The following is a 15515-nucleotide window of genomic DNA, read 5'->3' on the forward strand; positions in this document are numbered from 1 at the left end:
CAGGAGGTTTGCAAAAGCTACTCGGGAGAGTTTAAACTAGTAAGGAAAGGATCGGACTGGAAGGTAAAGGTCAGGGAAAGTATTGAAAGGCAAAATCAAAATAATTGGTCTGATGGGTCAGATAGTTTGAAGTGTGTATATTTTAATGCCAGGAATACTATGGGTAAGGGTGATGAATTTAGAGCATGGATCAGTACATGGAACTTCAACGTGGTAGCCATTACTGAAACTTGGCTGAGAGAGGGGCAGGGATGGGTGATTAATATGCTAGGTTTTGGAAGTTTTAGAAAAGATAGAGAAGGAGGTAAAAGATGGGGTGGGAGGTATACTATCAATCAGGGACAATATCACAGCTGCACTCAGGAGACATAATGGAAGGGTCAGATACTGAGTCCATTTGGCTGGAACTCAGGAAGAGGAAGAATGCAATCAGACTGATTGGATGGCACAACAGACCCCCTAATAGCCAGTAGGACATTGAGGAACAGATATGTTATCAGATTAAGGAAATGTGTAAAAATAATAGGGTTGTTGTCATGGGGGTGTTTCAAATTCCCTAGTATAAACTGGGACCTTCTTAGTGTAAGGGGTTTTAGATGGGTTGAATTTGTTAATGTATCCAGGAAGGTTTCTTGAATCAGTATGTTGATGGTCCAATGTGAGGAGGGATTGTACTGGACCTGGTGTTGGTTAATGAGCCTGACCAGGTGACTGACCTTTCAGTGGATGAACAGTTAGGGAACAGTGACACAACTCCTTAACTTTCAGGATAGCTATAGATAAGGATAGGTATGGTCTTTGTGGGAAAGTTTTAAATTGGAGTCGGGCAAATTATGAGGGCATTAGGCAGGACCTAAGAAGCATTAATTGGCAACAGCAATTCTCTGGCAAGTCCACACCAGACACGTGGAGGGTGTTTAAAGATCAATTGCACAGAGTACAGGAAAGGTATCTTCCTGTTAGAAGGAAAGATATGAGAACCTTGGATGAAGGAGGAGGAGAAGATGGCGGCGTGACGCAGCTTGCGTGGACACTCCGGTGAATGATATCTGTAATCTTTCAAGTAGGGTGCTGTGCACAATCCTGATTTGATGGAGATAGACGTGAGAGAACGGAGGAACATCTGGAGAAACTTCTGGAATGCATTTTTCGCTGCCGCTGCTACTGTGTGATCCAGAATCTCTGGAGGGGAAGGCCCCGAGTCCTCGGCTTTGCTTGTTGCTTGGCGGCCGGGACGGGGTCGAAGCGCTCAGCAGAGATGGTGCTTGGTGTCGAAGGGCTGGTCAGAAGCTCAAAGTTTTTGGACAGACTCAGAGTCGGCTGTGGTTGGGTGCTTCCAATGCATCGACATTTGTCGGCGCCTGGAGGTTTATGGCAGGGAGAGTTTCTCCCTTCTGCCGCCTGCTATTGGGGACTATCGGGAGTCAATCGAAACTTTGAGACTTCTTCTTACCGTGCCCATGGTCTGCTCTTTATCAAATTATGGTATTGTTTTGCACTGCTGTAACTATATGTTATAATTATGTGGTCTTGTCAGTGTTAGTCTTTGGTTTGTCCTTTTTTTTTGTGATGTCATTCTGGAGGAACATTGTATCATTTCTTAGTGCATGCATGCATTTCTAAATGACAATGAACGAGGACTGAGTGTCCTCATAATTTAATCTAATCTAATGTCCAGAGAGGTGATGAATTTAGTCAAGAATCAAAAAGAAAAGATGTATAGCTTCAGAAGTCAGGATCAAATGAAGCACATGAGGAGTCTAAAGAAGCCAGAAAAGAACTAAAGAAAGGAATTAGGAAAACCGGGATGGGCCATGAGAAGTCCTTGGCAAGTAGGATTAAGGTGAATTCCAAGGCAATCTATACATACATCAAGAGTAAAAGGATAACTAGGGAGAAGGTGCAGCCTGTCAACGATAAAGGGGGTAACATTTGCTTGGATGCAGAGAATGTGAGTGAGGTACTTAATGAGTACTTTGCTTCAGTATTCACCAAGGAAAAGGAAATGGAGGACTAGGAGATCATTAGTACATTAGGGCATTTAGAAGTCAAGGAGGAGGAAGTGTTGGGCCTGCTGAGGAGTATTAAGGTGGATAAGTCCCTAGGACCTGATAAGATTTATCCCAGTGCATTGAAGAAGGCAAGAGGTGAGATCGCTGGGCCCTTGAGCAGCAAAGCATCTTTGTGTCCTCTCTTGCCAAGGCGAGGTACTGGAGGACTGGCGAGTGGCTAGTGTTGGACTTCTGTTTGAGAAGCGAACAAGAGGAAAATCCTGGGAACTGAAGTCAGTTGTAGGAAAATTGCTGGGGAAAGTTCTTAGGGATAGGATATATAAGCAGTTAGAAACCCATGGTCTAATTAGGGAGAGCCCGCATGACTTTGTGTGTGGCAGGTTGTGTCTTACCAACTTGATTGAGTTATTTGACAAGGGGACAAAAGAGTTTGATGAGGGTAGGGCAGTGGATGCTGTCTGCATGGACTTTAGTAAAGTGTTTGACAAAGTCCCTCATGGGAGGCTAATCCAGAAGTCGATGTTTCGGGCCGAGACCCGAAACGTCAACTGTACCTCTTCCTAGAGATGCTGCCTGGCCTGCTGCGTTCACCAGCAACTTTGATGTGTGTAGCTTGAATTTCCAGCATCTGCAGAATTCCTCGTGTTTACTAATCCAGAAGGTTAAGATGCATGGGATCCATGGCGAATTGACTGTTTGGATTCAGAACTAGCTTGCACGTACAAGACAGAGGGTAGTGGTTGAAGGGACTTATTCGAACTGGAGGTCTGTAATTAGTGGAGTTCTGCAGGGACAGTGTCGTGACCTCTGCTATTTGTAATGTGTATAAATGACCTGGATGAAAATGTAGATGGGTGAGTTAGTAAATTTGATGCCAAGACTGGGTGATAGCAAGATTGATGGAGTTGTGGATAGTGTAGAAGACTGGCAAAGGATACAGCACAATATAGACAGTTGCCGATATGGGCTGAGAAATGGCAAATGGAGTTCAACTTAGATAAATGTGAGGTGTTGCACTTTGGTAAGGCAAATGCAAGGAGACAGTATACTGTTGAGGGCAAAGTCTTTAGCAGTGTTGCTGAGCAGAGAGATCTTGGGATCCAAGTTTACAGCTACACAGATCAGTAAGGTGGTTAAAAAGTCAGGAGGTTATGTTACAACTTTATAAAACTCTGCTTAGGCCACATCTGGAGTATTGTGTACAGTTCTGGTCACCCAACTATAGGAAGGATCTTGAGGTGTAGGAGAGGGTGCAGAAGAGGATGCTACCTGGTTTAGAGGTTATTGCAAGAAGATGGATAAACTTGTGTTGTTTTCTCTGGACCGGCAGAGGCTGAGGGGATATGTGGTAGACGTTTACGAGATTATGCGAGGCATAGGTAGAATGGACAGAGAGTATCTATTTCCCAGGGTTGAAATGTCTAATACCCGAGGGCATGCGTTGAAAGTGAGAGGGATTTGGTTTAAGGGGGATATCAGAGAGTTGTAGATGGCTGGAATATGGTGGTAGAAGCAAATACATTAGAGGCTTTTAAGAGATATATGGACAGGCACATGTATATAAGGAGGATGGAGGGAAATGACCGTGGTGTAGGTAGGATGGATTAGTGTTTGGGTGTTTATGATTTGATTTTTAGCTGGTTAGGCACAACACTGTGGGCGGAATGGCCTGTTTCTGTGCTGTACTCTTCTATGTTCCATGTTGGTGAGGCCTAATTTGGAGTATTGTGTGCAGTTCTAGTCACCCACCCACAGGAAAGATAGCAATAAGATTGAAAGAGTACAGAGAAAATTTACAAGGATGTTGCTGCGACTTGAGGACCTGAGTTCTAGGGAAAGTTTGAATAGGTTAGGATTTCATTCCCTAGAGAGTAGAAGAATTTTAATCCCTATAAAGTAGGAGAATGGGGTGTATTGCTCGGGTAAATGCAAGGCAGGATTGTTCCAGAGGTTGGGTGAGACTGGAACTAGAGGTCATGGATCAAGGTTGAAAGGTGAAATATTTGAGAGGAATATGGGGGGGGGATCTTCTTCACTTAGAGGATGTGAGTGTATGGAATGAGCTTCCAGCTGAAATGGTGGATTCAGGTTTGATTTCAATATTTAAGAGAAATTTGGATAGGTACATGGTTGGGATGGGTATTGAGGTCGATGGCACTAGGCTGATTAATAGTTCAGCATGGACTAGATGGGCCAAAGGGCCTGCTTCTGTGCTGTAATGTTCTGTGACTGTATAATGCAATTGAAACAACAAATCAAGGTCCTATTTTAATGCAGAATGATCAAATTAGTCATTCTGTTGCTAAACCCCAGTGTGTAGGCTTGTGCCAGCTGGTTCAAAATACAAGTGGTTAAGAGAGGTAACCATTCTTGAACCTGGCTCTATGCTTCCTGCCATTTAATGACTTGCAATCTTTTTTTATTAAACTGGAGTGATATTTGAGTCCAATAATGCATGCCCTTTGCATTTTAATGTCTCTTTTCCCCTTGTGTTAAATGAAAGGATTTTAATTAAATTTTAGTTATAAGCAGAGGTAGCACAGATTTGGGCCTTTTGGTCCACAGAATTCATGCCAGCCATCAAGCACCCATTTTTAAATTAATCGTTCCCTGGCACATATTGTTATTTATTTAGAGATACAACGCAAAATAGGCCCTCCCGGCCTTTTGAGTCATGCCGCCCAGCAATCCCTGATTTAACCCACGCCTAATCGTGAGTTTATGCATGTACAGTGACCAATTAACTTACTGACCAGACTGAGAGGAAACCGGAGCACCCAGAGAAAACCCACGCATTCTATGGGGAAGATGTACAAATTTCTCACAGAGGACACTGGGATTCGACTCTGAACTCTGATGCCCTGAGCCGTAATCGCGATGCTGTGATCACTATGCTACCGTTGTGCCCCATATTTCCATCAACTCTCACCACCTTTCCTGTCTGGATTTTACTGTGCACCTACACACGAGGGGCAATTTATAGTGACCCATTACCTAACGTCCTGTACCCTTCTGAAATATGGAAGGAAACCAGAGCACCCAGAAGACAGGGACAGGGAGAATATACAACTCCTCACAGTCTGCACTGACCATCAGGGATTGAACCTGGGTTAGTTACAGATTTTTGTTACCATGCTGAAATGGTGACTCTTAATATGGTATCAACATGATTAGAAAGTGTGCCAATTTCTGTATTGATTTAATCTTTGCTTTATTTTATGCATTTGTTGATGCAGTTTTCCTTAAATCATTGCATACAGTTGAAATTGCAGGATTTTGTTTGAAGACAGAAAGATAGGGCTATCAAAAATGGAGAAAGAATTGCTCTGATACTAATGTATAATACAACTGTAAAGGCCCTGGTATCTGCACAATTTCACCCTTGGGAGAATCCTACAGCAATCACGTAAAGTTAGATGTGGCCAAATATACCAGTCTTAGCAATGATAAGACTTGCATGGAAAGTGAGCATTCATTGTCACTGTGAGTTCATCATTGCGTGGAGAGGAGACAACTCTACAAGCCTATTATTTCCTTACCCTAGCACTTGGGCCTAGTCCTGATAAAGTTTCCTCGGACCCTACAAGAAGCAAGTGCAGGAATTGTCAGGGCCCTAGCAGAGATACTTAAATCGACAGGGAAGGTACCAGAGGATTGGAGGGTAGCCAGTGTTGTTCCGCTGTTGAAGAAGGGCTCTAAACATAAACCAGCAAATAATAGGCCAGTGAGTCTGACAGCACTTGTGGGAAAGTTATTGGAAGGTATTCTGAAGGGCTGAAGGGCTTCGTACATGGTGGGTCATGTCTAATCAATCTTAGAGTTTTTTGAGGAAGTTACCAGGAATGTGGATGAAGACAAGGCAATGGATGTTGCCTACATGGACTTGAGTAAGGCATTTGACAAGGTCCTGCATGGGAATCTGGTCAAGAAGGTTCAGTTGTTCGGCATTCAGGATGAGGTAGTAAGTCGGATTAGACATTGGCTTTGTGGGAAAAGCCAGAGGCTGATAGTAAAGGGTTGCTCCTCTGACTGGAGATCTGTGACTAATGGAGTGCTACAGGGATCAGTGCTGGGCCCTTGTTATTTGTCATTTATATCAATGATCTGGATGATAATGTGGTGTACTGGATGAGCAAAATTGTGAATGACACCAAGATTGGGAGTGTAGTGGCAGCGAGGAAGGCCATCATGGCTTGTAGAGGGATCTGCATCAGCTGGATAAAGGCAGATGGAATTTAATGCAGACAAGTGCGAGGTTTTGCACTTTGGTAGGACCGACCAGGGTAGGATTTACACAGTGAACAGTAGGGCACTAGCGAGTGTGGGAGAACAAAGGGATTTGAGAATACAGGTCCATAATTAATTGAAAGTGGTGTCACAAGTAGGCAGGGACATAAAGAAAACCTTTGGCACATTGGCCTTCATAAATGATTGTATTGAGTACAGGAGATGGGATGTTATGTTGAAGTTGTAGAAGATGTTGGTGAGGCCTAATTTGGAGTATTGTGTGCAATTTTGGTCACCTACCTACAAGAAAGACATAAACGAGGTTGAAAGAGTACAGAGAAATTTTACAAGGATGTTGCTGCGACTGGAGGACCTGAGTTTTAAGTAAAGATTGAATAGGTTAGAACTGTATTTTTTGGAACTTAGAAGATTGAAAAGAGATTTGATAGAGGTATACGAAATTGTGAGGGGTATAGATAGGGTAAATGCAAGCAGGCTTTCTCCACTCAGGTTGGGTGGGACTACAACCAGAGGTTATGGGTTAATGGTGAAAAGTGAGAAATATAAGGGGAACATAAGAGGAAACTTAACTCAGAAGGTCATGAGAATGTAGAATGAGCTGCCAGTACAAGTGGTACATGCGAGCTCGATTTCAACATTTAAGAGAAGTTTGGATAGGTACATGGATAGTAGGGCTTTGGAGAGCTATGGTGCCAGTGCAGGTTGATGGGAGTAGGCAGCTTAAATTGTTTTGGCATGGACTAGATGTACTTCTCTATGACTTCATGACTCTGACTGTAAAGGTAAATCCAAGATGTGGCTATAGTGATGCCAACCAATGTGATAAGTTGTTGCAAGCAAGAGAAAATCTGCAGATGCTGGAAATCCAACCAACACATACAAAATGCTGGAGGAACTCAGCAAGGCCAGGCAGCATCTAGGAAAAGAGTACAGTCAATGTTTCAGGCTAAAACCCTTTGGCAGGACCGGAGAAAATATGGTGAGGAGTAGATTTAAAAGTTGGGGGAAGGGGAAAGAGAAACACAAGGGATAGATGAGACCTGAAGGGGGAGGGATGAAGTGAAGAGCTGAATGAGTTGAATGAGTGAATGGTGAACCAGGTGAAAAACACCTTGTGAAGCAAGGAAGAGTAAAGCAAAGATTAGCTTTATTTGGTACACATACAGTACATCAAAACATACAGTGTTTTGATGTACATGTAAAAATGTATTATTTGAATCAAATCAAGACACCGGGATTGTGTTGAAGGCAGCCCACAAGTGATGCCACGCTTCAGAAGCCAAAATAGCATGCCCTCAACTCACTCACCCCAACCGTATATCTTTGGAATATGGCAGGAAACTCACATGGTCCACAACTCCTTATAATCAGCAGTGAGAATTAAACCCTGATTGGTGATCGCTGGTGCTGCAATCTGTTGTGCTAACCAGGGGTGCAGTGCTAGCCGGAGCGCGTCCAGCACCTCTTTAAGAAAAAAGCAGAAATAAACAAGCTAATTAATTAGGTGCTGCCCAGGGTGACTTGAGTATCGCAGAAACTGCTGATCTCCTGGGATTTTTATGCACAACAGACTCTGGAGTTTACAAAGAATGGTGCCAAAAACAAAAAAACATCCAGCGAGTGGCTGTTCTGTGAGCGAAAACAAAAACATCTTGATAAATCCACTTGCTGGATTTTTTTTGTTTTGGGCACCATTCTTTGTAAACTCCAGAGTCCGTTGTGAGTAACAATCCCAGGAGATCAGCAGTTTCTGAGATACTCAAATCACCCTAGGCAGCACCTAATTAATTAGCTTGTTTATTTCAGCTTTTTTCTTGAAGAGGTGCCGGACGTGCTCCGGTGCGTTCCGGCTAGCCCTGCACCCCTGGTGCTAACTGAACTTCTAGCTATTGGTATTGGTTTATTATTGTCACATGTAGCAAGGTACAGTGAAAAGCTTGTCTTGTGTATTGTTCATACAGATCAAATCATTATACAGAGCATTGACCTAGAACAAGATAAAACAATAACAATGCAGAATAAAATGTAAAAACTACAGAGAAAGTAAGGTAAGCAATAAAGTACAAGATCATAACAAGGTAAATTGTGAGGTCAAGAGTCCATCTTATAAAGGGGTCCGTTTAAGAGTCTGATAACGGTGATCTTGGGCCTGGTGCCATATGCTTTCAGGCTCTTGTATCTTCTGCCCAGTGGAAGAGGTGAAAGGGGGAATATTCATGGTGAGTGTGTTCTTTTATTATGCTGGTTGTTGCTTTACTGAGGCAGCAAGAAGTGTAGACAGAGTCCATAGAAGGGAGGCCGTTTCTGTAATGAGCTCAGCTATGTCCAGAACTGCGGAATAACTCTGTATGTTACATAAGTTGATCCTAAACTAGTGGTACTGAATCTAGGAAAAAATCCAAATCATTGGACTGAGGTTGCTACATCATGGTTGCAGATAAATATAACCACCAATAATGGTTCATTTTTGGATTTTATTGGATGTCATGTTTTTGTGCTTGCCTAGGAGGTGGTTGTACAAACCACAGATACACAAATGCAATTGCAAACCTGGTAATTGATATATCGTGACTACTGCTACATTTTCCTCCGCAGATGACTTTGACCCAGATGCAGTACAAGCAGTACAACTAGAGGATGGCACAACAGCTTTTATTCATCACCCAGTCTCCATGCAAGGTCCCAACACCATCTTGGCAGTGCAGACAGAAGCAGGTTTGGAAGCTCTGCACGCAACAACAGATGACGCCGTTGATCATCAGACCATCAGTGCTCTTGAACATTACGCCAACAAGGTATGCCTTCTGTGAGCTGCAGTACTCTTTGGCATCTTCAATTAAAAACTTGCTCCCTCACTGTAACTCATCAGTTTTCAGACTTGCAAACCAATTCTGCTGGAAGTCAATATTACATCGTCGTGACTAACTGACCATACTTCATAGAAAGGGGTAAATTCCATAGGTTCAAACACCTACAGTTTTAAAGAAATTGTCTGGCTTTAAGAATCTAAATTGTTTTTGTTTCATGTATAACTCCTTTAGATAAATATTTTGAAGTATAATTTTAATATCTTAATATTTGCTTCAGACATTTTCAACTTGTATCTTATCACATGTGCATGTTCCAAGTTCTCAAAAACATCTTAATGATTACTAAAAATTGTATTCTTATTTCCTGGTTTGTCTCTGTGAAAATTTGTCAGTGTGCTTTGGCTGCAAAGCAAGCTGAATAATTTCAAAGTTGCTGAACGTGTAGATGGGGAAATTCATACATCAGGTCATTTGTGAATGGCTTACTTTCTTTTGAGGCCAGTACCAAGTGTAGCATCAAGGTCTATATAACAAATTCTTGGCCCTTTTGCAATAATGACCATAAGATATAGGAGCAGAATTAAGCTATTCAAGTCTGCTCCATCAATCCATCATGGCTGGTTTATTATTCGCTCTCAACCCCATTCTCTTGCCTTCTCCCCGTAACCTTTGATGCACTGACTAATCAAGAACATGTAACTTCCACTTCAAATATACAGAATAATTTGGCCTCCAGCTGTCTGTGGCAATGAAGTCCACAGATTCACTACCCTCTGGCTAAAGAAATTCCTCTTCATCTTTGTTCTGAATAAATGTCCCTCTGTTCTGAGGCTGTGCCCTCTGGTTCTAGTTTCCCCCACAATAGGATACATCCTCTCCACATCCACTCTTATCTAGGTCTTTCAATATTCAATAGGTTTCAATAAGATCTGCCTCTCATTCTTCTAAACTCTAGGGGGTACAGGCCCAGAGCCCTTAAACGCTCCTCGTCCATTAAACCTATTGTTCTGGAATCATTCTTGTGAATCTCCTCTGGACCCTCTCCAATGCCAGCACATCATTTTTTAGATAAGGGACCCAAAACTGCCTCAGCATTACATCCTTGCTTTTATATTCTACTTTTCTTTAAGTTAATGCTAACATTGCATTTGCCTTCTTTATCATTGACCTAAACTGCAATTTAATCTTTAAGAAATTTTGCAGGAAGTCTCCCAAGTCGCTTTGCACCTCTGATTTCTGAATTTTCTGCCCGTTTAGAAAATAGTCTATACCTTTGATTGTTTTTCAGCCGTGGCTCAGAGGTGCCCACAACGTCATACCTACCAATCACTAACTGCGCCTCAAGATCATCTACCTTATCCAGATACTGCCTTTAGTCCTGTATTCATCATCCTTTTCGATTTTGCCCCGATATTACACTTCAGCTCATCCCACTGACTGCAATTTTGCCCTATCATCTGCCTGTCCTTCCTCACAATCTTACACACTGCATCTACTGGTATACCAACTGCCCCATGCTCAGCTCTATCACTGTGGTTCCCACCACCCTGCCAAGTTAATTTAAACCCTCCCCAACAGCTCGAGCAAGGATATTAGTTCCCCTTCAGGTTCTGTGGCAGTAAAGTGGCAGTAGTTATATACATCTATTTTATCAGGTGTCTGAGGAAGATGAAGGAGTCAGCAGTACCACTGGACTGCCCTCTGATACGAAAAAGGACAAACCTATGCAGGTATTACTTTATTATGCTTTTAAATATGCATCAATGAACTGCCAGTGGGAGACTTCGTGGGTAATATCCAAACATGTAATAAAGGCACAACTTTTTGATATAGTTTTAACAAAACAAGTATTTTGCATTGGGTATTGTAACATGCTAATGGCAGTTGAGTGATCCATTAACTACTTGCTGGGAGTTGAGATGTAATTTTGATTGAAGGTTTATCTGCAATATCAAGGCACCTTCAGTCTTATTTAGTGTCATAGAGACATAGAGATGTACAGCACAGTCTTTACAAAATATTATTTTGTGTCACAGACGTAGAGAAGTACAGCACAGTCTTTAAAAATATTATTTACTGTCATAGAGACATAGAGAAGTACAGTACAGCACAGTATTTACAAAATATTATTTTGTGTCACAGAGACATAGAGAAGTACAGTACTGTACAGGCCCTTCAGCCTCTCTAGTTCATGCCGAACCATTTAAACTATCTGCTCCCATTGACCTGCCCAGGGACCACAGCCCTCCACACCCCTCCCATCCATGTACCTCTCCAAACCGCTTAAATGTTGAAATCGAGCTCACATGCACCATTTGTGCTGACAGCTCATTCCACCCTCTGTGTGAAGAAGTTTCCTCTTATGTTCCCTTTAAACTTTTCACCTTTTACCCTTAACCCACGACCCCTGGTTGTAGTTTCCCCCAACCTCAGTGGGAAAAGCCTGCTTGCATCCCCCCCATCTATACCCCTCCTAATTTTTTATGCCTCTATCAAATCTCCTCTCAATCTTCTATGTTCTAAGGAATAAAGTCCTAACCTATTCAATCTTTCCTTATAACTCAGGTCCTCCAGACCTGGCCACATCCTTGTAAATTTTCTCTGTACTCTTTCAACCTTATTTACATCTTTCCTGCAGGTAGGTGACCAAAACTGCACACAATACTCCAAATTAGGCCTCACTAGCATCTTGTACAGCTTCTCCTGTACTCAGTACATTGATTTATGAAGGTCAATGTGCCATAAGCTTTCTTTATGACCCTATCTACCTGTGATGCCCCATTCAATGAATTATGGACCTGTATTCCCAGATCCACACTCGTCACTGCTCTACCGTATACTGTGTAAGACCTACCCTCATTTGTCCTACCGAAGTGTTTGTCTGCATTTAATTCCTTCTGCCATTTTTTCAACTCATTTTTCCAGCTGACACAGATTCCTCTGCAAGCCATGACAGCCTTCTTTGCTGTTCACTACACCCCCAATATTGGTGTCATCTGCAAATTTGCTGATCCAGTTAACCACATTATCATTCGGACCATTGAAATAGGTAACAAGCAATAACGGATCCAGCACTGATCCCTGCGGCACACCACTAGTCACAGGCCTCCTGTCAGAAAGGCAACCAACTACCACCATTTTCTGGCTTCACCACAAGGCTAATGTCTAATCCATCTTGAATGCTGAGTGTCTGAACCTTCTTGACCAACGTCTCATGAAAGTCCATGTAGATACCTTACCTTCATCCACTTTCCTGGTAACTTCCTTGAACAACTCTATAAGATTGGTCAGACATGACCTACCATGCACAAATTTCTTTGACTGTTAGTTTTATTTGTCTATTCTTATTGGGGAAATCTGGCATCAATGTCTGCTGCACATACAAGTACAATTGACAGAGAAATTAATCAATTTATTTATTTTAAGCATCTGCCCTTGCTGCTAATACGTTCTTTTGCTGCTTCTCCAAGTAATCTGCATAAATTGAACTGCTGAGATATTTATCATCAATGCAGGAGAAATTATGAGAACATTTTCATTTTGAGTTTTTAAGTGTATACTGTGTCATAGTTATTGCTTAACAGCCTCTCTCACGTCAAATCTACGATTATACTGTGTACATAGATTCTAGTATCTTGAGAAATCTCCCAAAACAGCAAGCATGAAAACTAATTCTTGAAATGATTTGTACTTTTTAAACATTTATAATATTTTAGCTTAATCTCTCATGAAAGTCCAGGTATGCATGGGTGCTGTTCTTTAGAAATTGATTTAATAGATTTAAAAATACTTTTCCCCCTTCTTATTCCTAAACAGCTGGTGATTGATGGTGAAGTTCGAGTCAGTGCAAAAGGCCAGCAAGTAGGGGAGAAGGCATTCCGCTGTGGGTTTGAGGGCTGTGGGCGGCTCTACACAACTGCACATCATTTAAAGGTAAAGACACGTCTTATGTTCATGGTCTTACTTCTGGAGAGTGCTTACCCTTCACCCATTCATTTATGTACATATTTAAATTTAGCAGATATTTACTAAAAGACAAGAGCGGTGCAATTTCTCTTAACCTTTGAGATCTGAGTTTGACTGATAGAATATAATATAACAGGCCCTAATTAGCAGTCTCATTGAGATTAGCCTCTAACATGTTTACAGGCATTCGAACAGCGGTAATCAGAGATCAAGAACGAGAGTTTGGCTAGTGTGCATTAAAAATCAGTGCTTTGCGGGAGATGTGTTCAAACAGTGGCCAATCAGAGATTGGGAATGAGAGGAGTGACTCATTCAGGTTGGCTAGTGTGCATTAAAAATCAGTGCTTCGCGGGAGTTGTTGTGTTCGAATGGCGGCCAATCAGAGATCGCGAACGAGAGTTTGGCTAGTGTGGATTAAAAAGCAGTGCTTCACGGGAGTTGTTGCATTTGAACAGTGGCCAATCAGAGATCGGGAATGAGAGAAGCAACTCATTCGGGCTGGCGAATGTGCGTTAAAAAGCAATGCTTCGCGGGAGTTTCAGTGTTTGAGTGGGGATTTTAAGGCTTCAGTGAGGAGAGGCTTGAGCGAAAGAAGGTGAAAAATGGCAGGTAGATTTTTTTAAATGTATCTATTATTTTCTTCATTATATTTGTCTGTTAGAGCAGTAGGGATGCCAGGCAGTATAGTGGATGTGGGAAGTAGGGAGTCCTCCAGTATCCCTGATGACTACACCTACAAGAGTGCAACCAGCTGCAGCTTCTAATACTCCATGTTAAGGAACTGGAACTGGGTAAACTGCTGATCATTCAGGAGACTGAGGTGGTGATAGGATATGGAAAGATAGTTACACCCAAGATGCAGGACACAGGAAACTGGGTGACAATCAGGAAGGGGAAAGGAGTTAAACAACCAGTGCAGAGTACCCCTGTGGCCACCCCCCTCAACAACAGGTATAAATCTTTGGATACTATTAGGTGGGATGACGTAGTAGGGGAAAGTCACAGCGGTCAGGAGTCTGACCCTGTGACTCAGAAGGGTAGAAGAGGTGAGCTGTGGTGATAGGGAATTCATTAGATAGGGAATCAGAAAGAAGGTTTTGTGGACAAGAACAAAATTCCTGGATGATATATTGCCTCCAGGGTGCCAGGGTCCCGGACATCTCGGATCAAGTCCTCAACATTCTTAAGATGGGGGGTGAGCAGCCAGAGGTCACGATCCATGTAGGTACCAATGACATAGTAGGAAGGTAGAGTGACAAGGTTCTGTAAAGGGAGTTCGGGGAGTTAAGTGCTAAGTTAAAGGGCAGGACCTCCAGGGTTGTAATCTCAGGATTGCTACCATTGCCACGTGCTAGCAAGGCCAGAATTATGAAGATTGTACAGTTTAACATGTGGCTAAGGAGTGGTGTTAGAAGGTGGGCATAAGATGTGTGGATCATTGGGCTGTCTTCCAGATTAATGGGACCTCTACTGAAGAGATGATTCACATCTGAACTGGAAGGGGACTAATATCCTAGCGGAAAGGTTTGCTAGTGCTGCACTGTGGGGTTTAAACTAGAGTTGCAGGGGGATGGGAACCAGACCACCAGAACAGTTAGTGGATAGGTTGTAGAGGCAGATGTTGTTAAGACCTTAGACAAAGTCAGGAATCAAAAGGTCGATCATGGTGTGGATAATGCCCTGAGCTGCGTATATTTCAATTGAAGAAGTATAAAGTATCGTAAGAAAGGCAGATGAACTCATGGCATGGATCAGCACCTGGAATTATGATATTGTAGCCATTAGTGAGACATGGTGCAAGAGAGGCAGCTCAATATTCCATTGTTCCGGGGTTCCATTGTGACAGAGTAGGAGGGGAGGTGATATAGAGGAACAAATTTGTAAAGAGATCACAGACTTTTGCAAGAAGCATAATGTGTTATAGTAGTGATTTTAACTTCCACATTTGAATGGGACTTCCATTCTGTAAAAAGACTAGATGCGATCGAGTTTGTCAAATGTGTTCAGGTAAGTTTCCTTAATCAGTATGTAGAGTCCCAATGTGTGATACTTAATCTGCTATTAGGGAATGAGACAGGCTGGAGACAGAAGTTTGTGTAGGGGAACACTTTGCAACGAGTGATCACAATGCCATGAGTTTGAAAGTAATGATGTAAAAAGGTAGGTCTGGTCTGCAGGTTGAGATTCTAAACTGGAGAATCAGAAAAGATCCAAGAAGTGTGGATTGGGACAGGCTGTTTTTTGGCAAAGTGTACTCGGTAAGTGGGAGGACTTCAAAAGTGAAATTTTGAAAGTACAAAGCTTGTATGTGTCTATCAGAATAAAAGGCAAGGATAGCAGTTAACTGGTTTTTGAATAATATTGATTTCCTGGTTAAGAAAAAAAAGGAGGTGCGTAGCAGGTATAGGCAGGTAGGAACAAATGAGGTACTTATGGGGTATGAGAAATGCAAGAGAACACGTGAAGGAAATCGGGGATG

At 42.3% G+C, this 15515-nt stretch overlaps 1 protein-coding gene across 4 annotated transcripts in view; it reads left to right on the top strand.

Annotated features, from left to right (window-relative positions):
* The window catches only part of LOC140209905 (zinc finger protein 76-like), a 94362-nt gene that overhangs the window by 41567 nt on the left and 37280 nt on the right, over nucleotides 1-15515 (top strand). For 3 of the 4 annotated variants that reach the window (XM_072278564.1, XM_072278561.1, XM_072278562.1), the window contains 3 exons: nucleotides 8856-9055; nucleotides 10726-10800; nucleotides 12887-13003. In XM_072278564.1, the coding sequence (XP_072134665.1) occupies nucleotides 8856-9055; nucleotides 10726-10800; nucleotides 12887-13003 (392 nt within the window). The remainder of the gene's footprint in view (nucleotides 1-8855; nucleotides 9056-10725; nucleotides 10801-12886; nucleotides 13004-15515) is intronic. The other variant, XM_072278563.1, reaches the window with a different exon arrangement.

Source organism: Mobula birostris, chromosome 14 (genome assembly GCF_030028105.1).
Source record: "Mobula birostris isolate sMobBir1 chromosome 14, sMobBir1.hap1, whole genome shotgun sequence".
In the NCBI taxonomy this organism is placed as follows: domain Eukaryota; kingdom Metazoa; phylum Chordata; class Chondrichthyes; order Myliobatiformes; family Myliobatidae; genus Mobula; species Mobula birostris.